The 27778-nt window shown below is 36.9% G+C and overlaps 1 protein-coding gene and 1 long non-coding RNA gene across 5 annotated transcripts in view; one reads left to right on the forward strand and one right to left on the reverse strand.

Annotated features, from left to right (window-relative positions):
* The window catches only part of KIAA0825 (KIAA0825 ortholog), a 410770-nt gene extending 393612 nt beyond the window's left edge, over window positions 1-17158 (forward strand). For 3 of the 4 annotated variants that reach the window (XM_004769904.3, XM_045074529.1, XM_045074530.1), the window contains one exon: window positions 15196-17158. In XM_004769904.3, the coding sequence (XP_004769961.1) occupies window positions 15196-15313 (118 nt within the window). In that variant the 3' untranslated portion in view covers window positions 15314-17158. The remainder of the gene's footprint in view (window positions 1-15195) is intronic. The other variant, XM_013044496.2, reaches the window with a different exon arrangement.
* The window catches only part of LOC106003543, a 101084-nt gene that overhangs the window by 53526 nt on the left and 19780 nt on the right, over window positions 1-27778 (reverse strand). The gene's annotated exons all lie outside the window — the stretch shown is intronic.

The following is a 27778-nucleotide window of genomic DNA, read 5'->3' on the forward strand; positions in this document are numbered from 1 at the left end:
TAAAACAAGCTACATGTAATAAAGGCCCATGAGGTAACTTTAATTTCAGTCTTACAACAGTCTTATGTAGGGGTCCCATTATAATTAGTTTCCTACCACTACCCTTCAATTAAGACAGAGTTTCCCAGAGATTTTGCTAATTTGGACCATCTTCTATTTCTTCTCTATCTGTAGCACCATATCCTAAGAAATGGGATAGCCTTAGATATAATAAATAAGACTGTATAGTCTTAAAAGGTTCCTGGGTCACAAAACAGAGATTTAAGCTTGCTTAGTGACTGTTACATATTCTCATCCTTTAAGAATTAAGAATGGTTATTCTTAATTATGTTAAGCAGAATGAAAAAGTGATTTTTACTGCTGACTAAAAGAACTCTATTGGCCTGTATAATTTCTAAGAATTAACTGTGAAAAGTTCATAAGAACTAAAATGACAGAACCCTTTTAGTACAATTCTCTGATATGCTTTTGAGGAGCTTCTAAACTAATGAGAAAGTCAAGACAACTATAGACACAAATGAGACCAAGTGAATGTTATACTTCATTATATAGAAAATCAAAATAAAGGAAAGATTATTGGAATCATTCATGATGTCACATCACCAGAAATTAAATGTTTAGATAGCTGATGGCTATATCAACTGTGGCCATCAATTAAACACATCAATTAAAATATGATAAATAAATTACTTTGTTAACCAAAGCTTGTTTTAAAACTTTTTACGTTAGTCAAAAACACTAGACAGTTACCAAATGTCTTGTTTTCCTCATTCTACCATCTCATTCTTAGAAAAGGATTTGGAAAGGTTGGTAAATGAATGTACTTAAAGGAAGTTGTCATCTTTTGACATGATCACTTGAATTTAAGACCTCAAGACTCAACTAGTGACGTAGGAACCAAGATGAGGAGACTAATTTTCAGGCTAAAGAGCCCTTTTTAGAAATCATTCATACAAATAACAATTTAACAACGTTATTTGAAATACCAACTACTATTCATTGTGATACTGGTGGTTAAAGGTAATTTTTTATTCAGTCCACCTAAGAGTAACAGAATACCTAAGCTTCTAATACATATTAATTAACATATTTTGAGAGTGTTTAAAGTATACAAAGTGTAAAGAGCACTGTTATTTGTTATTTGAAATAATACCTTCGAAATAAAATACTTGGAATTAAAAGCTACAGATAATTAAAAGTCTTTCTCAAAGAAAAGCAAGTATAGATAAAAAGATATATGTGGGACAAAAGCCACACAATATAATAAAATAACAGTTCAAAATAGTAACAGAAGAGATTAAGAAGTTAATCTTAACATAAACCACTGTTAAGTGACCAAAACAGTGCTCACACTACAGGACTCAAAAGAGAACAATCACACCAGGGTTGGGTAGTGGGGAAGGATTATGAAAAAGGTAGGGTTTGGATTGTAGGTCTGAAGAATGAGCAGTTTGGGGGTATATGGAAAGGCATTTTAGGTGAATGGAATAGCAGACATAGACACACACCCATGGGAAAACACAAGGCAGAGGCAATAAAAAATATCATTTTCTCTCCGAGGAGAGAGAATGATAGCCAAACAGTACAACAGCAAACTACAATAGTAAGACTTTGAACTCTCTTGGCAGGGCAGTCATTGCAGGTTTGGTGTAGCATTGGTGTGAGGCTGAAGCTCTAAATATGTGGAGAATGTTGTACGTTTGGGCAATAAAATCATAAGTACCTGTGATTCTGCATGCAATTCCAATGTGTGAGGGCACTTATCTCATATCACCAAGCAATACTGAGACCAGGTAGGCATCCTCTAATTAATCTTACTTCTGAGACTACTTACCTGGAGATGGCAAGACACCTTACAGGTTAAGGACTCATTCCTTAAGACTTAAGACTGCCTTCTCCTACATTACAGATGTCAATCACTAGGGCAGGTTGTCACTCGTACTTTTTATTTTTTTAAGATTTTTATTTGAGAAAAAGGCAGGGGTAGGGGTATGGAGGAGCAGAGGGAGAGTGACAAGCACACTCTGCACTTAGCACAAAGCCCAATGCAGGGCCCCATCTCACAACCCTGAGATCATGACCTGAGCCAAAATGACGAGTTGGATACTTTACCAACTGAGCCATCCAGGCGCCCCATTCCCTATACTTCTGACTGATAGTGCTACAGAACAGAGGTTCTATTGAACCCCTCTCTGCATTTCAGTAATTTTCTAGAGCAGCTCACAGAACTCAGAGAAATACTTTACTTACTAGAGTTCCATTTTATTATAAAAGGATATATCCAGAACAGCCAAATGGAAGAGATGCACAGGGCAAGGCATGAGGAAGGGCAAAGAGCTGCCGGGCTTTCTCCCAGCATCAATTTCCATGTGTTCACCATTCCAGAAATTCTCTGAACCCTGTCTTTTTGGATTTTATGGAGGTTTCATTTACATAGGCATGACTGACTAAATCACTAGCCATTGGATCTAGCCCCTCTCCCCTCTTAGGGGGTTGAGAGTGGTAATGCATATTCCAACTGTCTAATCACATGATTGGCTCCACTGGTAACCATTTCCCAAACAAGTGTTGTCCAAAAGTCACCACCTTAACATAACAAAAGATACCTTCATAGTTCTCATCACAGGAAATTCCAAAGGTTTTAAGAGCTCTATAGGAAAAACTGGGATGGAAACCAAATATCTATTTATTATAAATCATATTATCACAGTACCTGAACTGTGGACTAACAGCAGAGAGATAAATATGAAAGTGATTGCAGAATAAATTATCCTTTAATGATAACTGTGTGAACAAGATGGGAGTGCACAGTACTTTCTGAAGTCCAATCCTGCTTTAGAGTATGATGGTAATGGTCAGTTGGAATAATTTCTTAAAATATGTTAAAAAAATAAATCTGAGGGGTGCCTGGGTGGCTCAGTTGGTTAGGCAGATGCCTTCAGCTGGGGTCATGATCCTGGGGTCCTGGGCCCGCATTGGGCCCCTTGCTCAGTGGGGAGCCTGCTTCTCCCTCTTCCTCTGTCTGCTGCTCCCCTTGCTTGTGCTCTCTCTCAAATAAAATCTTTTTAAAAAATAAATAAATCTGAATTATGAGTATAATTGGAGTGGGAGTGAAAATGACCATCAAGAAGTTGAATTTAGAGAGCTTAACAAAAAATGAAGTTTACACTGGGTATGGTGCATAAATAGTGAATTCTGTTACGCTGAAAAGAAATAAATTTTAAAAATGAAGTTTAAAGGTACTGAATTACAGATGTGGAGACAACAGCTGAATATGTGGAAGTAGATGTGGTGCCTTCCATGTGAGAGAAAACTTGTCTTCACTGCAGCAGGTCTAGCATGAATTTGGAGGAAAGCCCACATTTATAGGACAATTGGAAGAAGAGAAAAGAGACATCCTTTTCCCTCTGATTTTAACCTCCCTGTGAAGCCAGTCTGTACTATGTTGTACAGAAAAGGATGAAACAGTCTGTTCAATGAGAATAAAATCCAATATGACTTCATTTTTCACTCCTGAGCTACCAACTGGTAGGACAATTTGAAATCATTAATTTGGCCAGATGGTTAATGTTGTTTAACAGTACAATTAACTAATAAATAATTATAAAGCACTTTGTAAATATATAGTACTACATAAATGTTTAATAGTAACATTAAATCAGGAGGCTTATTTCAAATTTCATTTTTATTTCCAAGTACTTTGTTAGTGTTTCAGGAGAAATGCCAATAATATGATCAAATGTCATCATTATAGACTGTATTTGAAAAATACAGCAAAGGGTTTATAGGAAAACAAAAGCATCTATGGTCATGCTAGGCTGAACAGAATGAACTAGCATGAAACATCTCCTTCACGAAAGAAAGGAACAACATGATCACAGAAATGTGTAACTGAACACTGAGTAAAACCATTATAATATTTACCAAATTCATTAAATAAAAAAAAGACTAAAAAAAAGAGATAATCTTTATACTTATCTGATAAAACAGTCACTGTAAAGGCACAGGGTAGAAGAGGAATGTGAAAGCAAGAGCTCTGGGGTAGCCACCTGATAGAAGTAGGTTCATAAAATAAAACCAGCATTTTATGAATTCATAGTTCACCCATTCTTTATATAATGCACTAAAATATAAACCATTAGCATCTTTTTTTTTTTTTTAACATATGAGAAAACTGAGGCATGGAGAGATTCAGAAATTTGCCCACTATCACACAGTTAGGAAAAGGCAGTCAGGATTCAAGCCTACACAATATGCCTTCTAGTGTCCACTGAGAGGAATCTAGGAAAGGTTTTAGTTCCCTGCTAAAATGGGACAAGAAAAGCTGGCGTGTCCCTTCCTCCTTTTTCCTGACTCAAAACCAGGACATGAGGCCGAAGCTGCAACAATTTTGGAACCGTGAAGTAAAGGACAAGAGAACCAACAGACATGAGTCCTAATATTGTCAAGCTAATTTAACTCATAAGGGTAGTCACCTACGTGTGGATTTCTTGTAATGTGAGAAAAATTTGTTTATTTGTTTAAGACACCATTTATTTAAGGCAGCATAATTAGGATTTCAGCTATTTGCAACTTTAATCCCATACACCAAAATAATAACAGTTAATCTCATTGAGTGTCTACTATGAAGCATATACCATTTTACTATTTAGTCCTATCATCCTGACTGCAACCCTATGAAGCAGGCACTGTTATCCTCATTTTATTAATAAGGAAACTGAGGCACAGTTTATCTGGCTGGCCTGAGGCCGCACAGCTTCTAAAGGATTCAAATCCAGCACCTGGCTTCTAAACCTCCACTCCTTAGCAAACAATATTCTAAACTGTGAAACATTAAAACCATTTCAGCTAAAATCACAAATTATATAGGGATATTCCAACAGTTATTTTGGAGATTCTAGAGACATGCTTTTCATTAAAGATGATATTGACATTTTGGGAAGACAAACTCTTTACTGTTCAGGATTGCTATGTATTAAATATGTTTACTATCTCTGTTCCTTGGATCCTGGAAACATTCTAGACAGTGTCAACTGAAAATGCTCTCCACATTTTTCCCCATAGGGAGGCAGTGCCACCCCAGCTAGAATCACTGTTCTAGGACAATGTTTTACAAACATTCACTGTATAAGTCCAAATAGTAAGTATTTTAGGCTTTCATAGGACTTGTAATCCCAGTTAGACTGTCACAACTACTAAATTCTGACATAGACTGAAATCAGTCATAGGCAGTATTTAAACCAATGGGCATGGCTGTACTCCTAACAAACTATTCTGACCCCATTTTACAGATGAGAACCCTGAGGCATAGAGAGGCTAAGAAACTTGCCTGACATATTTCAGTTAGTAAGTGGTGGAGTGGATTCATCCAAAGGCAGAGTGATTCTAGAGCCTATGTGCAGGATACTATTGAGTTCACAGATTTTAGATGTTTTTTGTTTTATTTTTTTTTCCTAGTAGAAACCACAGTAAATACCTGAGAGAACTTGTCACACTCTAGATTCTTGCCTTCCTCCTCAGTCCAGTGTTGGATCTTCTTTGCTGTAGTTAAGGGTGCCCTAGGAATTGCTTCCATGAAAGTCTAGAACTGCCCTACCAAGGATATACTTTATGCTTAACTATAGCCCTACCGAGACTCTCCTAGTTGGCTCCAACACACAGCTATTCACAAAGTCCTCCAATATAAAATATTCTACTAAAATGATGATTGAGAAGTTACTCAATATTATGACTTTATTTTTTACTCCTCAAGGTCTTATTTAAACCAACACTGCTCACTGAGGCAAGTGGAAACAGAAAGCTCTTAGTCCATGGCATGATACATGAACAAGCCCTATAATATTAGCCAATAATCACATAACATACAGAGAAGTAGGTGAATACCTCTGTTTCAGGTCTGAATATGTGTGCGTAAATCCAGGGAGACCCCCCAAGGCTGATAATTCTCAGATCAATCCAAGTAGAGCAGGAGGTTGCCAACAGTGGTTCTATTAGAGTACCTCAGCCCAGGTGTGAGGGTCCCTGTTGTGACTGGATCGGAAAAAGGAGCCCTAGTCAAGGATAGGCCAACATCCCACATCTACACAGCCAGGAGCCATACGGATGGAGCACATTCCAGAAGACAGTTAAGATTATGGTAGAGATCAGTGAGGTCTCATAGAGTTTTGTCACTTATTAGTGACTAAAATACAACAATTCACTCCCAACAGCTGGAGTGTGGCTCACGTTGCAGTGTGTTTTCCATAGTAGGCAGGTGGAGAATTAAGCAACAGTGAAAGAGAGCAGGCTACCACAATCAGGAAAAAAACAAACAACAACAACAACAACAAAAAACAGAAGAAACACTATCCTCACTCTATAATGCTTTTAAAGGAGAACTAGAATACATTGATTTCAACGTTTATTGGGTTCTGAAGGGACATGCTTCCACTACAGATTTTAAACAAAATAAACTAGGGATAGAAATTTTTAAACAAGTTTCCTAGTCAGTTGTGTTTAACAAATTGATAGATTATTTTCTTTTCCAATAGTTATTTGATAGAAGTGACTTGTTTTTACACTGTGTTAAAAAAAAAAAAGACTAAAATTATGATGGAATTAAAAATAAACTCTTAAGAACTTATGGATAAGAGAAGATTCAAGATGGCTTCCTGGAAGAAACTTAGCTCACCTCCTCCCATATGTAACAACAAATATGCAACTACATATAAAATAATTTCCTCAGAAAAAGCCCTGAAAACTGGTAAACAGAGCCTCCAAAAATGAGGGACAGAAGGACAGCACTGACCTGGGTAGGAGTAACAGACACAAGTTCTCACCAAAATAAGAAAAATTCCAACCCAGGTACAGTGATCCATAACTGAGAGGGATCTCAAAAACACAGAACTTCCCCCTTAGGAGTGAAGGGATGGATTTCTCCATTAGGCATTCCAACCCTCTCCTTCACAGGAGAGACAAACCCCTAAAAAGCCAGGCTTTGAAAACTAACAGGGATAACAACCAGAAAAATCAGTTATAGGGTATGGAGAACCTACTCTTAAAGGGCTTGTGTATAGTCTGGCCCTGAGAACCAGTGATACACCACCAGTTAGAAAAACACCTAGAACACAGGTGAAGGAGAACCACTTCTTAGTCCTGAGACACCTGTCAGTCAGGTGGGAAACTTCTGAGAGACTCTCTGGGGATGGAAGCACTGTTAGGCAAACCACTTTTGCGATCAAATTCTATCTTGCTTGTGCCAAGACTGGTACTCACATTCCAACATGCTAACATTGGCAGGGATGTCTGCTGGACCCATAAGGGATTCCCACCCCCCATCACAGCACTAACCAGCTGTGGTGGCAGAGGATGAGGTGGGGGGGGTGGTATGTGAGAGCCCTGCCCACTACTGCAGCCCAAGTCAGCCTGATTAGGGGAAGAGAGAGCCCCCACACACTGCTGCAACCCCAGCCAGCTGAGCCACAGAAAGAAACCTAACCAGCAGCTGTAGTGACCAAGCCAGCTGGGCCAAGGGAAGAGCCCTGATCACTGGACCTACAGCAGCAGCACCCTCTCAACAGCCTGGCATGCAAAGGTCACACATGAAATGTTCCTAGAGCACCTGATTCTGGTGGCCAAGGGAGCACATACATTTGGCCCCAGAAGACATCTCCTACACAAGGACACTCCTTCAAGACTAAGAGATTTAGCCAGTTTGCTGAATACATAGAAATATAGAGAGTCAAGCAAAATGAAGAGACAGAGGAATATATTCCCAACAACAACAAAAACCCTTAGAAAAAGATTTTAATGAAATGGAGATAAATGATATCTACCTGATAAAGAGTTAAAAGTAATAGCCATATAGATGCTCACAGAACTCAGGAGAAGAAATGGATAAACACAGTGAGAAATTCAACAGACAAAAAATATAAGAAAGTACCAATCAGAGTGGAAGAATACAATAGCTGAAATGAAAAATACACTACAGGGAATTAACAAATTAGATACAGAAAAAAATGGATCAGTGAGTTGACAACAAGGTAGTAGAAATCATCCAATCAAAACAGCAAAAAGAAAAAAGTATTTGAAAAAAACAAGTATAGTTTAAAGGATATCAGGAACAACATCAAACATACTAACATTCACATTACAGGGTCCCAGAACACAAAAGAGAAGAAAGGGACAAAAACCTTACTTGAAGAAATAATATCAGAAAATTTCTCTTAACTTATGGAAGAAAACAGACATCTAAATCCAGAAAACACAGATTTCCAAACAGGATTAACCCAAAGAGTAACTCCAAGGCATGTAATTATACTGTCAAAAAATAAGATAAAGATTCTTCAAAGCAATAAGAGAAAAACAACATGTTATATACAAGGGAACCCATATAAGTCTACCTGCTGATTTTTCAGCAAAAGCTCTACAGGCCAGAAGGGAGTGGCATGATGTCTTCAAAGTGCTGAAAGGAAAAAACTTACAACCAAGAATATTATACCTGGTAAAGGTCAAAATTGAAGAAGAAAGAAAGAGTATTCCAGACAAGCAAAAGCTAAAGGATTTCATCACCACAGAAACAGTCTTATAAGAAATGCTAAAGAAACTTACTAAAGCAGAAAAGAAAAGATCATAACTAAAAATAAGATAATATATGAAAGAAAAAAATCTTTCTGGTAAAGATAATTGTGTAATAAATGTACTGAACCAATCACTTATTAGGCCGGTATGAAGTTTAAAAACAAAAGTACTAAAATCAACTCTAGCTACAATAATTAGATAAGGGATACACAAAATAAAAGGTATGAAATATGATGTCAAAAACATAAAAGTTGGGGGAGAGTAAAATGTGCTTTTACAATGTAAATGAACTGGAGTGACCATTAACTTAAACTGTGTGTGTGTGTGTGTTTGTGTGTGTATGTGTGTGTGTGTGTTAGGGGGGGTGGTAACCACAAACCAGAAATCTGCCAAAGATGCATAAAAAATATATAGCAAAGGGAATCCAAATATTACACTAAAAAAGGCATCAGACAGCAAGAGAAGGAACAAAAAGACTCTATAGAAACAGCCAGAAAAAATTAACACGTTGAATAAATACAGACCTATCAACAATGACTCTAAATGTAAATGGACTAAATTCTCCAATCAGAAGTTAAAGATTGGCTGAAGGGATTAAAAAAAAAAAAAAGACCCATCTAAATGATGCCTACAAAAGGTTCACTTGGATCTAAAGATATACACAGACTGAAAGTGAAGGGATGGAAAAAGATATTTCATGCAAATCCAAACAAAAAGAAAGGTGGGGTAGCAATACTTGTATCACAGAAAATAGAGTTTAAAATACTGTACAAAATAGAGAGAAGTATATTATATAATCATAAATGGATCAATCCAAGGAGATTTAACAATTATAAATATTTCTGCACCCATCATAGGAGCACCTAAATATATAAAGCAAATACAGACATAAAAGGATAAATTGATAGTAATACAACAGTAATGGGGTCTTTAATACTGCATTTACATCATTGGATAGATCATCCAGACAGAAAATCAACGAGGAAATATTGGCTTTAAATGGCACATTAGACCAGATGGAATATAACATTCTATCCAAAAACAACAGAATACACATTCTTTTCAAGTACACATGGAATATTCTCCAGAAAGGACCACATGTTAGGCCATAAAACAAGCCTCAATAAATGTAAGAAAGCTGAAACCATATCAAACTTCTTCTTAGACCACAATGGGATAAAGTTAGAAATCAATTACAAGAAGAAAACTAGGAAAAAACAAAAACATATAATGTCTAACAATATATTAAATAACCAGTGGGTTAATGAAGATACCAAAGAGGAAATTCTAAAACAGTGTGTTTCCATTTGTCTTAAGGGATAAAGCAGAAGCAGTTCTGAGAGGGAAGTTCACAGAGAAGCTTATTTACCTCAAGAAACAAAAATCTCAAACAACCTAACATTATACATAAATAAGAGCAAACAGAGCCCAAAATTAGTAGAAGGAAGGAAATAATAAAGTTCAGAGAGGAAATAAACACAGAAAAAAAAATAGAAAAGATCAATGAAACTAAGAGCTGGTTCTTTGCAAAGATAAAACTGATAAACCTTTTGCCAGACTCATCAAGAAAAAAAGAGATCCCGGGGGGCATCTGGGTGGCTCAGTCGGTTACATCTGATTTAGGCTCAGGTCATGATATTGGGGTCCTGAAATTGAGCCTGACATCGGGCTCCCTGTTCAGTGGGGAGCCTGCTTCTCCCTTTCCTTCCTCCTCTCCCCTGCATGTGCTCTTTCTCTCTGTCAGATAAATAAAAATCTTTAAAAAATAAAGGTCCCAAATAAAATCAGAAATGAAAGAGAAATTACAATCTGTACCACAGAAATACAGATGATCTGAAGAAGTTACTATGAACAATGAATGTCAACTAATTGGACAACCTGGAAGAAATGGAAAAATTCCTAGGCATATATAGTCTTCCAAGACTGAATCATGAGAAATAGAAAACCTGAATAGACTAATTACTAGCAATAAAATTGAATCAGTATTCAGGGTGCCTGGGTGGCTCAGTCAGTTAAGCATCTGCCTTTGGCTCAGGTCATGATTCCAGGGCCCTGGGATCAGCCATTTTGGGCTCCCAGCTCCCTTCTGCCCCTCTCACTGCTCATGTTCATGCTCTCTCTCTCTCTCTCTCTCTCTCTCTCACACATGCTCTCTCTCTCAAATAAATGAATAAAATCTTCGGGGAAAAAAAAAATGGAATCGGTATTCCAAAAAAAAAAAAAAAATCCCAACAAATACAAGTCTGGGACCACAGGGCTTCACTGGTGAATTCTACCAAACATGTATGTATGTATGATAAAGATTTTATTTATTTATTTAAGAGAGTGTGCACAGGCACACTCGAGAGAGCACCACCAGAGGAATGGGTTGAGGGAGAAGAAGAAGCAAACTTCTTGCTGAGCAGGGAGCCTGATGTGGGACTAGATCCCAGTACCCTGGGGTCATGACCTGAGCCAAAGGCAGACACTTAACCAAATGAACCACCCATGTGCCCCTCTACCATACATTTAAAGAGATAACACCTTTCCTTTTTAAACTATTCCAAAAAATTGAAAAGAAAGGAATACTTCCAAACTAAATTTACAAAACCAAGAAAAGTAAAGGCAATGTGCATAATAAATATAGATGAAAAATCCTCAAAAAATGTTACCAAATCAAATTCTGCAATACAGTAAAAGAATCATACACCATAATGCAATGAAACTTATTCCAGGGATACAGGGTAGTTTAGATTAACAAATAAATCAGTAGGATAAATCACATTAACAAAATGCAGGATAAAAATCATATGATCATTTCAATAGTTGCAGAAAAAGCATTTAACAAAAATTCAACACCCATTTATAACAGAAACTTTTCAACAAAGTGGGTATGGAGTGAATGTACCTCAACATAATAAAGGCCCTATGTGATAAGCTCAAAGCTAATGTAATACTCTTCTATGGTAAAAAGTTGAAAGGTTTTCTTCTAAGTACAGGAAAAAGATAAGAGTGCCAATTTAATTCAACGTAGTATTAGAAGTCCTAGCCATAGAATTTAGGGGGGAAAAAAGGCATCAAAATTGGAAAGGAAGAAGCAAAATTGCCACTATTGGCAGATGATTTAACACTATAGATAAAAAAATGGAATGACTCCACTAAAAAAATACTATTATAAATAACAAGTGGAGTCAGTAAAGTTGCAGGACAAAAAATTAACTTACAGAAATCTGCTGTTTCTCTACACTAATGACTATTAGAAAAAGAGGAAATCAATCCAATTTACAACTGTATCAAAATGAGTAAAATGCCTAGGAATAAATTTAAACAAAGAGGTGAAAGAGTTATACTCTGAAAACTGTAAGACAGTGATGAGAGAAAGTGAAAAGGACATAAATAAATGAAAAGATACACCAAGCTCATGGTTTGGAAGGACTAATATTGTTAAAATGTCCATACTACCCAAAGCAACCTACAGATTCAGTGTAATCCCTATTAACACCCAAAGGCATTTTTCACATAACAAGAACAAATAATTCTAAAATTTGTATGTAAACACAAAAGACCCCAAGTAGCCAAAGCAATCTTGAGAAAGAAAAATAAATCTGGAGGTACCATGATACTTAATTCAAACTAGACCACAGAGCTTTAATAATCAGAACAGTATGGTACGGGCAAAATAAATAAATAAAAGACACACACACACACACCAGTGGAAAATAACAGACATCCCAGAAATTAACCCATGCTTTATATGGGCAACTAATCTATGACAAAGGAGTCAATAAAACACTGTGGGGAAAAGAGGATCTCTTTAATAAATTGTTTTGGGAAAAAGGAATAGCTACATGCAAAACAATGAAATTGGACCACCAGATACAAAAATAAACACAAAATGGATAAAAGACTTAAATGTAAGACATAAAACCATAATAGTCCTAGAAGACATAGGCAGTAATGCTCTCTGACATCTGTCTTAGCAGTATTTTTTTTTTTATCACTCTCTTCAGACAAGGACAGCAAAAGCAAAAATTTTAAAATGGAGCTACATGGGGCACCGAGCTGGCTCAGTTGGAAGAACATGCAACTCTTGATCTTGGGGTTGTGAACTGGGAGCCCATTTGGGGTATAGAAATTACCTTAAAAAAACTGTTAAAAAGTTTAAAAATAAAAATGGCATTACATCAAACTAAAACCAACAGACCAAGAAGGCAACCTACTAAATGGGAGAAGATATTTGAAAATAATGTCTCCAATATATTAAAAAAAAAACCAGAACCCCTCAAAACTCAGTATCTGAAAAGCAAACTCTGATTACAAAATGAACAGAGAACCTGAATAGACATTTTTCCAAACATATACAGATGGCCAACAGGCAACAAAGAGAGAGAGAATCCTCTTGCACCATTGGTGGGAAAGTAAACTGGTGAAGTCACTATTAAGAGCAGTATGGAGGTTACTTAAACATTTTAAAATAGAACTTTATGATCCATCAATTCCACTTCTGGGTATTATTGGGAAAAAAACAAAAACACTAACACTAATTTGAAAGGATATGTGCACCCCTATGTTTAGTGCATAATTATTTATAATAGCCAAGATATGGAAGCAACCTAAGTGTCCAGAGACAGATCAAATGGATAAAGATGTGATATACACTGTATGTATACAATGGAATATTACTCAGCCATTAAAAAAGGAATTCTTGGGGCACCTAGGTGGCTCAGTGGGTTAAAGCCTCTGCCTTCAGCTCAGGTCATGATCCCAGGGTCCTGGGATCGAGCCCTGCATTGGGCTCTCTGTTCCAAAGGGAGAGCCTGCTTCCTCCTCTCTCTCTGCCTGCCTCTCTGCCTGCTTGTGATCGCTGTCAAATAAATAAATAAAATCTTAAAAAAAAAAAAAAGGAATTCTTGCCACTTGTGACAACATGGACAGACCTAGAGGATGTTATGCTAAGTGAAATAAGTCAGAGAAAGACAAATATTATGTGGTTTCACTTACATGTGGAACAAGACAGAAACACTCATAGATTGCTGGGGGTGGAGGGCGAGGCAAGTGCAGGCATTGATGAAATAACTGAAACAGATTAAGATATGACCTTCCAGGGCGCCTGCGTGGCTCAGTGGGTTAGGCCGCTGCCTTCGGCTCAGGTCATGATCTCAGGGTCCTGGGATCGAGTCCCACATCGGGCTCTCTGCTCAGCGGGGAGCCTGCTTCCTCCTCTCTCTCTCTGCCTGCCTCTCTGCCTACTTGTGATCTCTCTCTGTCAAATAAATAAATAAAATCTTAAAAAAAAAAAAAAGATATGACCTTCCAGTTACAGAAGAAGTCATGGGGATGTATTTTACAGCACAGGAAATATAGTCCACAATATTCTAGTAACAATCTTGTATGGTGATAGGTGGTAACTAGACTCATCCTTGTGATCATTTTGTAATGTATGTAAATATGAAACCAGTGTGTTGTACTCCTAAAACTAATATGATGTCAACTGTATGTACTTCAAAAAAATTATAGATCTGAAATAAAACAGGGCTTGAGGTAAATAAACATACATTTCACAACCCTAATGTCTTATTCAATAAAGTAAAATTATTAGAGAAAATGTAGTTGTAATATTATTTTTTCTCCTATCTTTGTCAGAATTTATTCTCATATGAAATGATTTCTTCTTCTCATAGGAAATGATTTCTTCTTAATAAGCACAAAGCAAATGTAAGAAGGCTGTGGTAGATAGATTATGTTGCTTAATGTCATTAATTACTAACAGCTCAATTACACTGTGAGATGCCTACAATTCTCATGAAGCTTCAAAAATCCTTATCTTGGATTCTATTATGTATACAATACATTTAAATTACATTAATTATACAGATATTTAAATGAAGCAGAGATCGTGCTTTCAATTTTCACAAGGAGAGACAATGATCAAAATATTTATGTGCATATTACATATTTTGTTCTGTTGACATTCATAAAATAATTCATTTACTCAGTACAATATTAACACCTTTCCATGGAATAAAAAAAGTAAAGCTCATTTTTCATGTTTGGATGTCATATATTTACATCAATTTTAGAGAATTCTTTTTTTTTTAAATATACAGTCCAATTTTGGCAAAATTTTTCAGGAAATAAAGTACTCAAACTACTTTTAACATTAATTAATAATAAGTATAAATGGTTTTTAAAATATGGTGCGTGTTGCATTTCTAAGTAAAAAACTCTAGAATCTGGTCCCTGATTTCAATCCAAAGATACCTGGGCAAGTGACATTAACATTCTGTATCTCAGTTTACTCCTCTGTAGAATGGGAATAATAACATTTTCTAATATGGATTTAAAGAGTGATATGTCAAGTGTTTAAAACAATGCCGATAACATAGGGCTATATAAGTATTTCCTGTTATTGATATTTTCCTGCTTGGAAGAAATTCAATTTAACATGCAAATTAATGATGCCCAAGTTTATCTATATAAAATGGGCAGTGACAGTTTTTGATCTATAAAATTCCATGAAAGCAGTAGAAGGTAACTTTATGGACTAAATTTTGAAATTTTAAAATTTAAATATATACTACATATATTTGAGTCCTAAATAACTGCTTGACTATAGTTTGGAAGTTCAAAAATACTAAGATATGATTTTTCTTATAGATGGGAAATGAGGAAGGATGAGAGACTGGAAGAGGAAGAAAAAGTGATGCTGGAACATTTAAAACAATTTTGCACCATCCAGGACTCTTCTGCCACAGATAACACAGAGGAACCATAATGTGCAGAAAACAGCAACAGCTTTATTTTAGGAAATAATCACATGTAATGGAGTAGGATTTTTACTACAGTCAAAATGAACCTCAGATGTGCTGTGAAGCATGAAACCAATAACTGAGTAATCTCTGAAATGAAAAGGAATACACCACATAACGAATAAAGTGCTACATGTTTTTTTACTTTAAAAATAATTTCAAATGTTTTTCTTTCCTTATTTGTTCTCTATATATGATATAACTGCTGCCATCTCGTGTTCCCTTTGAATTATTTTTGTTTCTTCTTAGTCTTGAAGTATCTATGACAACAGGCAAAATGTTTGAAAATCTTTTCCGTAAGGATTTTTAAATACAGCGTTTACATGTTAAGTTTGAATGGAGTAACATAGCCCCTTGAGGGTCATCTGAAACTTTCAATTTAATTTTATAGCTGTAGTCCAGGTTCAGGTCTTAGTCACTTTTTAAAACCCACCAGTGTACTAGCCTCCTTTTCCAAAGCCTCTTCTTCATGCAGTTTATCTGAATCATAAACACAAAAACATTCTCCTGAAGTATAACTTTAGTCCTATCTCTGCCTGTAGTGGTTTTTCAAACACCACATTCAAACTTTCAATCCTATGCTTTCAGATCCTATACCCATTGTCTCCATATTCGAGCAACTGCTTGTCATCCTCTTGGTTCATGTGCTTACATTTTTCCCAACTGTAAAGTACCTTTCATCCAAAACTCATTCCAGCAATCCCATGGTTTCTGTTATTTCTTTTATTTCTGTTATATTCACACACACATACACACACACACAGAGGAAATGGAATGTGTTCTAGTGCTCTGTATATCAAATTATAATTACTTTATTCTTCCTATTAGTACATGGTACTAGATTATGAAAACCTCAAATGGCTTGTAATATGAGCCATTTTTAAGGGATTTTAAGCCATTTTTAAGGGATTTCATAGTCTCCCCAAATACCTGCCACAGAATTATTCATGTATTGGGCAATTAATAAACACAGTTGTTTGAATGACTGTCATTAAAAGAAGACAAAAAGGCAATTTGACTGTTGAGCAATCTACAGGATATCTGGGAGAAGCCTTACCTATTTTAGAACATATGATATTGAACTTCATGATTCTGATATTCTCAGATATTCCCACATTCTGTGATTTTTATAAAATATGTGTAGGCTACACAATTTCCAAAGGAAAGTACTTATGCATTTTTCAAAAAGTGAAAGCTTAGAGTGCAGATGAGGCCACCTTAGAAAATCCCTTGCATTAATTCCTACATAAAAACATATAAATGGCCATGTAGCTAGCTGCCTACCAGTAACACATCTTATTTCTAAAAAATGTATTTTTGTTGATCAGTATAATCATGAGCCAAGTGTTTTAAGACACAGTTGAAGTAATTTCTAGAAGTTCTATACAGACTGGGGCACCTGGGTGGCACAGTGGGTTAAAAAATCTGACACTTGGGTCTCAGCTTAGGTCCCAATCTTGGGATTGTGGGATCAAGGCCCACTTCAGGATCCACACTCAGTGCAGAGTCTGCTTGAGATTCTCTCCCTCTCCCTGCCCCTCTACCTCTCCTCCAACTCATGCTTTTTCCCTAAAATAAATAAATAATTTGAAATGTCTATACAAACCATTTAAAAAATTGTAAGAAATTTTCATGAGAAGTGAACTTACCTATAAACAGTTACTATAATAATCAATTTAAGACAACAATTGAGTTTTTTCCGCTTTGTGATGGTCTGTGTAAAATTGCATATTTTACTAGAAAGATACTAAAATCGAAAGTCAAAATAAAAATAAACTGAGCCAATAAACTAAATAATCTTACAGAGTAAAGGATTTCACTTGGGTTCTTGTCTTCTAATATATCTAAAGATCATCTTTTAACACTATTTTTTTAAACTGAATCTGTACATTTCTATAGTAATCCTGAGAAGTGATTTATTTATTTGCTCTAGAAAAAAAAAATTTTCTCTATGGCTTCATTTGAAAGGAATTAAGAATAGTAAGGGAGAAGGAGATAACTGTAAGGAGAGAAAAGTGGAAAACAGAAGAGTTTGCAGATGAATTTTCTCCTTCTCCTTCTTCTCCTTCTTCCTTTGGGCAGAGAGAGAAACAGTGAGCGAGCAGTGGGGAGGAGCAGAGGAGAAAGACGCCAGCACATAGCTCCATGCCAAGCAGACAACCTGATGAAGAGCTTGATTTCAGAACCCTGAAATCATGACCTGAGCTAAAATCAAAAGTTGGTTGCTTAACCAACTGAGCCACCCAGGCTCCCCGAGATGAATTCTCTTCTATATTTACTTTGTGAAATTACTGCTGCTTTAAGTGGAATAAAATTTATAACAGGGTATGCTAAATGATAAAACATTGGTTTATCAGATGATTTTGACTTTATGCTTAACATGTTTCTTAAGTATAAGCATGGTATTTCAAAGTGGTTACTCTTTTCCATATTTATTTTACATTTGTGTAAGTTAACAACAGGAATGAAGCCTAATACTTTATAAATCCCAATATGCTTATTACAAAAATACTATCTTCCTTCTGTGTTCTGTTTAACTGTATTTTTATGTAATTACAAAGATGTATCTATTTTATTAATGATTTATCAGTTACTATGTGAAAGAGTATGAATTCTTAATAAAATATAGGTGATAATGTGAATTTCAGGTATTTTACATTTTTGTTGTCTCTACCAAACACTCTTTATAGAATTATCTAGCAAGAAATGTGAAAAATAAATCACCTTATTTTGTCTACCAATATGTACTTACTCAAAGTATTCTATTACTTCATTTCATATATGCCTAAGTCACAGAGAACTTCAGGTTGTTTGTAGTTAGAATTTTTATTAGAAAGAAGTTTTAAGGTTTTTAAATACTTTTCATGTTTCTTGAAATATTTCATAATTAAAAACAAAAAAAAAACCCTGTATTCAGACTTCAGCAGGAAAGAAATCTTATCACATGCTACAACATGGATGAACTTTGAGGACATTATACTAAATGAAATAAGGCAGTCAGGGGATGCCTTGGTTAAGCAGCTGCCTTTGGCTCAGGTCATGATCCCAGGATCCTGGGATCAAGTCCCGCATCGGGCTCCCTGCTCGGCGAGGAGCCTGCTTCTCTCTCTGCCTCTGCCTGCCACTCTGCCTATGTGCTCATTCTCTCTCTCTCTCTGAGAAATAAATAAATAAAATCTTAAAAAAAAAATAAGGCGGTCAGAAAAAGACAAATACTGTATGGTTCCCCTTATGTGGGGTAGCTAAACTAGTCAAATTCATAGATAAAGAAAGGAAAATGGTGGTTACTTGCGGCTAGGGAAAGGAAGAGTTGTGGAATAGTACAGAGTTTCAGTTTTATAAGATGGAAAAGTTCTGGAATTCTGTTTCACAACATGGTGAATATACTTAGCACTACTGTACTATACACTTTAAAACGGTTAAGATGGTAGATTTTATGTTACTTTTTTTTTTAACCACACACACACATGCACGCACACACTCCAAAACTGCAGTATGTGTAAATTCCACTGCAAAATATTCCTAACAAGATGCCTGAAAGCTCTTAAATTTTAATAGGAAAGTAGGAGACCATTATATTCAGCATCAGCTATTACTCCACACAATAACAAAAACTATTTGCTTTTGCCTTTGAGAAATGTTTTCAACATTACTATCAGTTAAGTAGTAAACTCTTGTTTTTCCAGAATTTAAAGAATTCAAAACCTTATAAAACACTTCTACTTTTAAAATATAATTATTTGTACAAATAAAGATCTGTATTAGTTACCTGTTGCTGAACAAAATTACTGAAAGAATTTAGCAGCTTAAAATAATATACATTATCTTATTGTCTCTGTGTGTAAAGTGTCTGGGCATGGTTTAGGACATCACATAGCTAAAATAAAAGTATCAGCCAGGGCTATGGTCTCATCTGAGGCTCAAATGAGGAAGGATCCACTTCAAAGCTCACATGGTTGTAGACAGCATTCACTACCCTGCAGGGTATCAGACTCAGGACCTCAGTTACTTGCCACAATTGTCTTCCCAAAATGGACTCCTGCTTCCTCAAAGTCTGCAAGAGACAAAGAATCTCCTTGCAAGGTCAATGTTACACACCCCATGAACATTCCGTCACCCTTAAGAAATTCTAATGGTCAAAAGCAAATAACTCATCCTGCCCATTTTCAGGGGAAGGGATCACAGAACAGCATCAATGCCAGGAGGTGAGGATGATGGCAGCTACTCTGGAGTCTATCCACAACAAATCAGGACTTAGGCACTGAAATATCCTTTATGACAGTAACCATGTTGAGAAGTGGAAGTAGAACTGGGAATAAAGAGCCAGGACTTAATTTTTATTGCTACAGTAAGCCAGGCTATGTGCCAGACACTGTATATAAAATAGCCAATTAAATCCCTCTAAGTCCCTACTGAGATTTGCATTGAGAGCCTCATTTTAGATAATAATAGGAAAATTAGTTCTAGAAATGTGAAGAAACTGGGGCGCCTGGGTGGCTCAGTGGTTAAGCCTCTGCCTTTGGCTCAGGTCATGATCTCGGGGTCCTGGGATCGAGTCCCGCATCGGGCTCTCTGCTCAGCAGGGAGCCTGCTTCCTCCTCTCTCTCTGCCTGCCTCTCTGCCTACTTGTGATTTCTCTCTGTCAAATAAATAAATAAAATCTTAAAAAAAAAAAAAAAGAAAGAAATGTGAAGAAACTGACCCAGATTTTAAATAAAGATGCACAGTGAGGTTCTACTTCAAGATGGCAACGTAGAAAGATCCTGACCTCCTCTCACGGACACACTGAATCTACAGCTACACATGGAACAATTCCCTCGGAAGAAAACTAAAAACTAGCTAAGCAACGCTACACATCAGGCAAATGAGAAAAAACACCACGTCAAAGCAGGAAAGACTGAAACACATGCTCACCATAAAACCAACAATTGGCTTGACAACATACAATCGGGAGGGAACTCAAAACCCACAGCTTCTCCCTAAAGAGAATGGTTTGAACCCCAAATGGGGAACTTCAACTTTTAAGATCTTCACCTAAGAGACGAGTCCCCAAAACATCTAGCTTTGAGAAACAATGGGGCTTGTATATACAAGACATACAAATCTACAGTAATCTGAAAAGTAAGTCTGAAAGAAATCATACACTCAGACTTACCTGCCCCACATCAGAAGCAGCTGATCATGCCCAAACCTTATGTGGAAGAATCTCGTTTGCTAATCTAAAAGCACCATAATGCATTGCATTTCTGAGTTTCTTTTCCAAAAGCCTAGGCCTTTCCCCATCCCCAAAGTGGGCAGAATCATTATACCCCCCTTTACTGCTCTGTAACCTGTGGGCATCATCTTTTTGTTTCTTTCCAGTGGGCACCACCTTTACAAACCCTCAGCTTTGCTCTAGCCAGTGGGCACCATCTACACATTCTCCCTTTGCTGCACTGAAGAGTGCCACTGTCTTCCAGAGGGGAATGGTTACACCTTTTGGTACCCCAGGTTTTATGAATGCCACCCAGGGGATGCTGTTTCTTCACCTGACTGTAGAGGCTAGGGAGAAGTTTGTGTTCCTGGGTGCTATGGGACTGTAACAATTGAAAAGACCATTCTTGGTAAATTACCATCCCAGGGCACTACACAGAGAGCAGATGAGCAGATGACCACCATCCCACCTACTCCCCAACCCCCACCAATACATAGCAGTCTTTTTGGGAGGAAGGCTTACCTGCTTATTTAGGAACTTAGGCCTAAGTCAGGCTTTTGCTTTGGCACTCATCTAGGGAGAAGCTCTCAAGGAATGGAGACCAGTAAATGAAATCTTTGTGTTCTCTTTCTGCCTCACTCCAGCTCCCTATTATCTCTCAGAAAGGAGCTTGTGCCCTTCTAGCACCATAGTTTTTGTGGCTGCCATCAGGGTTCACCTCTACGATCACCTGGCTCTGATAGTGGGGCTTATGGCCAAGGTTCCCACAGGAAACTAAGCAGTGGAGAAAGAATTCTTAAGTAGCTTCCCCTCCCAGGGAATAGAGAAAGGCAAGGAAGCCAGGAGTTTAATCTGTCAAAGAGGCCTGTTAGTTTATCATCATAACTGCAGCCTGTGAGGCAGACTTCTAATTCAAAACACGTCTCAGGACTATCTGTAAGCCTTCCCAGAAACCTTGAAAGATGGGCACTGTCTTCCTACTCTCCATCTACCATGCACCAGAGCACCAGTATCTTTTGGAAGGGAACTTTTGTACACACCTGATGAAGTGATTTTACTTGTGGTGCTCTGGTCTTTTCCGCTGCCACACAGGGGATGCCCCTTCACTGCCTGGCTCTGGTGGCCAGGGGAAGCTTATGTTCCTGGGTCTCACAAAGCTCTAACAATGACAGAGACAGTTCTGGGCAGACTACCACCCCAAGGACATAACAGAAACAGAAGACTAAAACATGTTTTCAGAACTTCTGTGAAAGAGGCCTTTTACTTGTCCTGGAGCTTCAGCCTGAGGGGCAGACTTCGTCAGGCACACAGCTAGACATCTACAGAAATGTCCACAGGTAGCAAAGACCAGGAGACACTCTCCCTCAGCCTTGTGACAGCTTTCCAGTATCTCCCAGAAAGAAGCTTATACACTCATCTGGAGCTACAATTTTTGCAACTTCTGCCCAGATCAACTCCTCTAGATACCTGGCTCTGGCAGCAACTGGAGCTTATGCTTACAGTCCCAAAGAGCTATATATATTTGCTTACTTTAAAACCTGCTGCTTGAGGGACTGGCTTCCCATCAACATGAGACAAATCAACAAGAAAACATCAGTCTTAAACACCCCATTACACCAGATGTACTTAATGGATATATACACATACTGTCCAACAACAGAGTACACAATCTTTTCAAATGCACATGGAACATTCTCCAGGACAGATCAAAGATTAGGCCACATAAAAAGTCTTAATAAATTTAATAAGACTAAAGCATCTTTTCTCACCACAATGGTATGAAACTAGAAAGCAATTACAAGAAGAAACTAGAAAATTCATGAATATGTGGTAAACAACATGCTACTGAACAATCAAAGAAATCAAGAGAAATAAAAAACTACACTGAGACAAATGAAAATGGAAACACGGGATACCAAAACTTACGGGATTCAGCAAAAGAAGCTCAGAGGGCACTTCACAGTGATAAATGTTTATTTCAATGTCAAGAAAAATCTCAAACAAACTAACTTTACACCTCAAGGAACTAGAAGAACAAACAAAACCCAAAGTTAGTATAAAGAAGGAAATAACAAAAATCAGAAAAATAATAAATAAAATAGAGACTAAAAAAGGCAATAGAAAAGATGAATGTAACGAAGAACTGATTCTCTGAAAAGATAAATAAAATTAATAAAGCTTTAGCCTAAAAGGGAGGAGTCAACAAATATATCAGAAATGAAAGAGACTTGGGGCACCTGGGTGGCTCAGTGGGTTAAGCCTCTGCCTTCGGCTCAGGTCATGATCTAAGGGTCCTGGGATCGAGTCCCACATCAGGCAGCCTCAGTGGGGAGCCTGCTTCCCTCTCTCTGCCTGCCTCTCTGCCTACTTGTGATCTCTGTCTGTCAAATAAATAAATAAAATCTTAAAAAAAAAAGAAAGAGACTTTATATATACCAAACTATATAAAAAAACTTTGAGTCAATCAATAAATTCAGTAAAGCTGCATGATACAAAATCAACATGCAAAAATCTGTTGCATTTTCTATACATTAATAATTAACTAGAAGAGAAATAAAGAAAATCATCCCATTTACGATGCCATCAAAAAGAATAAAATATCTAGAAATAAATTAAGCCAGAAAAGTACAAGATCTGTGCATTCAGAACTATAGGCCATTAAAAAAATTAATTGAAAAAGACACAAATAAATGGAATGATGTATTGTGGATTATGGAATTAGTGGATTTATTCTCCATTGCTAATGGATTAAAAGTATTAACAGTGTTAAAATGTCCATAATTCCCAAAACAATCTACAGAATTATTATAATACCTATCAAAGTACTGATGATACTTTTCACAAAAGTAGAACGAGCAATCCTAAAATTTGAACAGAACCATGAAAATATCAAAAGCAATCTTTAGAAAGAACAACAAAGCTGGAGGTATATTTCCTGATCTCAAACTCTATTACAAAACTATAGTTATCAAAACAGTATGGCACTGGCATGAGAACAGACACAAAGCACAACGGAACAGATTACAGATGTCAGAAATGAACCCATACTTACATGGTTAATTAGTTTGTAACAAAGAGGCCAACAATATACAATGAGAAGTAGTCTCTTCAATAAATGGTGTTGGGAAAACTGTGCAGTCACATGCAAAAGAGTAAAACTGGACCTCTGTCTTATATCAAACAAAAATCAACTCAAAATGGATTAAAGCTTTATGTAAGACCCAAACCATAAAACTTTCTACCTTTCTTTCTTTGGAAGGTGGGGTCAGGGTCAGAGGATTAGGGAGAGAGAAAATTCTTATTCATGTTCCATGCCCAGTGCAGAGCCCAACATGGGGCCCAGCCTCACAAGCCTGAGATCATGACCTGAGTGGAAATCAAGAGCTGGACGCTCAACCAATGGAGTCACCCAGGCACCCTCCGTCCATTAAACTTATAATAGAAAACACAACTGGTCAGTTCCTTGATATGTCTTTGCAATAATTTTGGGAATTTGGCACCAAAAGCAAAGGCAACAAAAGTAAAAACAAACAAATTAGACTACATCAAACTAAAAATCTACACAGCAAAGGAAACCATTAAAATGAAAAGGCAACCTATTGAATGGGAGATAATATTTGCGTATTATATATCTAATAAAGGGCTAATATCCAAAATATTTTAAAACTGATATAACTTAATAGCAAAAAAATTCTGATTGAGATGAACAGAAAATCTAAATAGTTTTCCAAAGACATACTGATGGCCAAGAGGTACATGAAAAGATGCTCAACATCACTAATCATCAGGAAAATGTAAATCAAAAACACAATGAGATATTATACACCTGCTAGAATGTCTACTATCAAGAAAAAAAAAAAAAGACAAAAAATACCAAATGTTGGTAAGGATGTGGAACATCCTTATCACTGTTGATAGCAATGTAAATTGGTGCAGCTACTATGGAAAACAGTGTGGAAGTTCCTCAAAGGGTTAAATAAAAATACCATGAGATCTAGCAGGTCACTTCTGGGTATTTATCTGAGGAAAATGAAAATACTAACAACAACAAAAAAAATGCAATCCCATATTCATTCCAGCATTATTTATAATAGCTAAGACATCAAAACAATCTTAAGTGGTCACTGATAGATTCATGGATTACTAGATTACTAGATAAATGGATGAAGGAAATGTATACACACACACACACAGACACACACTGGCATACAACTCAGCCATAAAAAAGAGTGAAATCTTGCCATTTGTGACACTGTAGATGATTCTTGTCTTAGAGAGAGAAAAAGAAATACTGTATGATCTAATTTTTTTGATGGAATCTAAAACAAAAGCACAAGCTCCTATGCAGAGAAAACAGATTGCTAATTGCAGACGTGGGATTGGAGGGGGAGGGGCAAAATGGGTCAAAGGCATAAACTTCTAGTTATAAAATAAATAAGATATGGGGTTGTAATGTGCAGCATGATGACTATATTTAAAATGATATTTCATATTTGAAAGTTGCTGAGAATAAACCTTAAAAATTCTCATTACCAGAAAAGAAATTTTAACTACGGATGGTGAAGGATGTTAACTAGACTTTTTGTGGTAATCATCTCACAGTATATATAAATATCAAGTAATTATGTTGTACACCTTAAACTAATATGATGTTGTATGTCAATTATATGTCAATTAAAAAAAAAAGATGAACAGCAAATTTCAGGCTTTAACACACCACCTCTAACCCAACCACATAGTATTAAAAAGTGTAATATAACAAATGAAAAACAGAATACTGGATCTGGGCTTAAAAGTAAAATTAACACACCAGAAATAAAAAGAGACTCCAGCTGTCCCAAACTGCACACCTGGTACTGACTTCTAGCATAACAGCATGAGAAACTGCTCCCTTGTGATGCAAAGACTCCACTTCAGAAGGTTGCAGCAAAAAACAGAGTTCCCTCTCCCCAATCCATCCAACCTGGGGACTTTATTCCTCAAAAGAGCAGGATTTCAACACTTCTAATCCTGCCCTCAACCACCTGGTATGGAGGCTAAGTCTCAGGCATAGTAGGAGGCCTCTCTCCTCCTACTCAGCTCTCATTCCTGGGATGGAAGGTCTGTCTTAAGTGTAGGGCTTTGAAAACACTGGAGCCCAGATCATGTTTTACATGCTAATGAGACAGCGGTTCCACAATGGAAAGAAAAAAAATTTTTTTAAAGATTTTATTTATTCATCAGAGAGAGAGAGGGGGAGAGCGAGCGAGCACAGACAGAAAGAATGGCAGGCAGAGGCAGAGGGAGAAGCAGGCTCCCTGCCGAGAAAGAAGCCTGATGTGGGACTCGATCCCAGGACGCTGGGATCATGACCTGAGCCGAAGGCAGTTGCTTAACCAACTGAGCCACCCAGGTGTCCCTGGAAAGAAAATTTTTGTGTGATGTCCAGTTTACTGTCTTTTCTTTTATGGTTCATACTTTTTGTAACATAAGAAATATTTGCTCATCCCAAAGACATGAAGTTATTATATTCGCCAGAAGACTGTTTTTACCATATGTATTTAGGTATATGACCCATTTTGAATTTTTTGTATATGATGTAAAGTAAGAGGTCAAGGTCTTCTTTTTGTATCTTTAAGAATATAAGGTGTTTGTTTCAACAACTTTTCTCATGCTTGGAATTTGCAATCGTTTATGATACTGTTTGGTATAAATAGGACTGGGCTGGTATTATTTAATATTCTTAGTTAACCTTTTTCTTCTTAAGAACTATAATGAACGGGGGCATCTGGGTGGCTCAGTCGGTTAAGCATCTGCCTTCGGCTTGGGTCATGACCCCAGGGTCCTGGGATTGAGCTCCGTGTCAGGCTCCCTGCTCAGCGGAGAGCCTGCTTCTCCCTCTCTCTCTGCTTGCATTCCCTCTCTCTCTGTTAAATAAATAAATAAAATCTTAAAAAAGAGAAAGCACTGTAACAAACCTTCAAATATATTATTGAAAACATTCCATCCTAGGACTGGTGTCATAAGACAAAGAACACAGACTAAAGGGACCATAACCAGAGGCAAATCACAGTGAAATGAAGAATACTAGGACAATGACATAAAAAAAAGGGATGAACACAGACCACACAGACCAACCCACACCCAACTGTACCCTACTGTAGAAGTCTCAGGAACCAGACAAATAGAAGGTCATCTTAATGGATTGCAACAAGAACCCAAAGGACAGCATGAGGACAGAGGCTCCTGCTCCACCCACCTTATACTTAAATATCCCTTACACTCAATACTATCTTGAGAAAGAAAAGGGGCCAAATGTCAATAATGGGCAGTTTAGTCATTAGATTGAGAAACATTTAAAAGAATACAATTTTAAACTAGAAAAGAAGACTAGCTTTAACTGGTAAAATTAAGGATTAAAAACAAAAACAAAAACAAAAACAAAGGGTGCCTGGGTGGCTCAGTGGGTTAAAGCCTCTGTCTTCGACACAGGTCATGGTCCCAGGGTCCTGGGATCAAGCCCTGAGTTGGGCTCTCTGCTCAGAGGGGAGCCTGCTTCCCCCTCTCTCTCTGCCTGCCTCTCTGCCTACTTGTGATCTCTGTCAAATAAATAAATAAAATCTTTAAACAATAATAACAACAACAACAAAACCTACCCTAACAGAAATGAGAGCTATAAAACAAGATGAGATCAGTTACAGAAATTAAAGTTACTACACATATAAATTGTGTTGTGCTGTATGCTGTATGGCTCTAACATGGTAAGCACTGTTAAAGCTAAGAGTTACATAGGCTCAAGATGTTTCACCTTAGGCAACAAAATCTGTAAGTTCAATTGGTTATCTTTAAACTAAATAGAGAAGGAAAAATGAAGAACCATTTCCTTTGTGTTGCTATTTGGTGTTGTGCCAAGAAAGTCTTAAAAATAACAACAGGAACGAAACTGGTGAGTTAATGTAGTCGAACTGTCTCTAGACGATATAAGGGCGCTAGGATTACAGAAGGGAGAGGCAAAATTTGCTCTGACATTCCGCAACTAGAGAGCCTTTGCTATCTGTAGAGGATATTGACAATAGCTTTCAAACTTTCACAGAGTAATGCTTTCTTCAGATGAATTCCTACTTTAGGAAATACAATTTATAAAAGAGATATGAAAATTAAGAAAGTTGTTTAGATAGTACATATCCCCTTTCTTAGAAAATTCTTAAAGTAATTTCAAGGCACTTTGAAAATGATGAGAGAAGCTTCTGTTTCAAGA

The sequence above is a fragment of the Mustela putorius genome, unplaced genomic scaffold (assembly GCF_011764305.1).
Source record: "Mustela putorius furo isolate JIRA1106 unplaced genomic scaffold, ASM1176430v1.1 tig00537350_pilon_pilon_pilon, whole genome shotgun sequence".
In the NCBI taxonomy this organism is placed as follows: domain Eukaryota; kingdom Metazoa; phylum Chordata; class Mammalia; order Carnivora; family Mustelidae; genus Mustela; species Mustela putorius.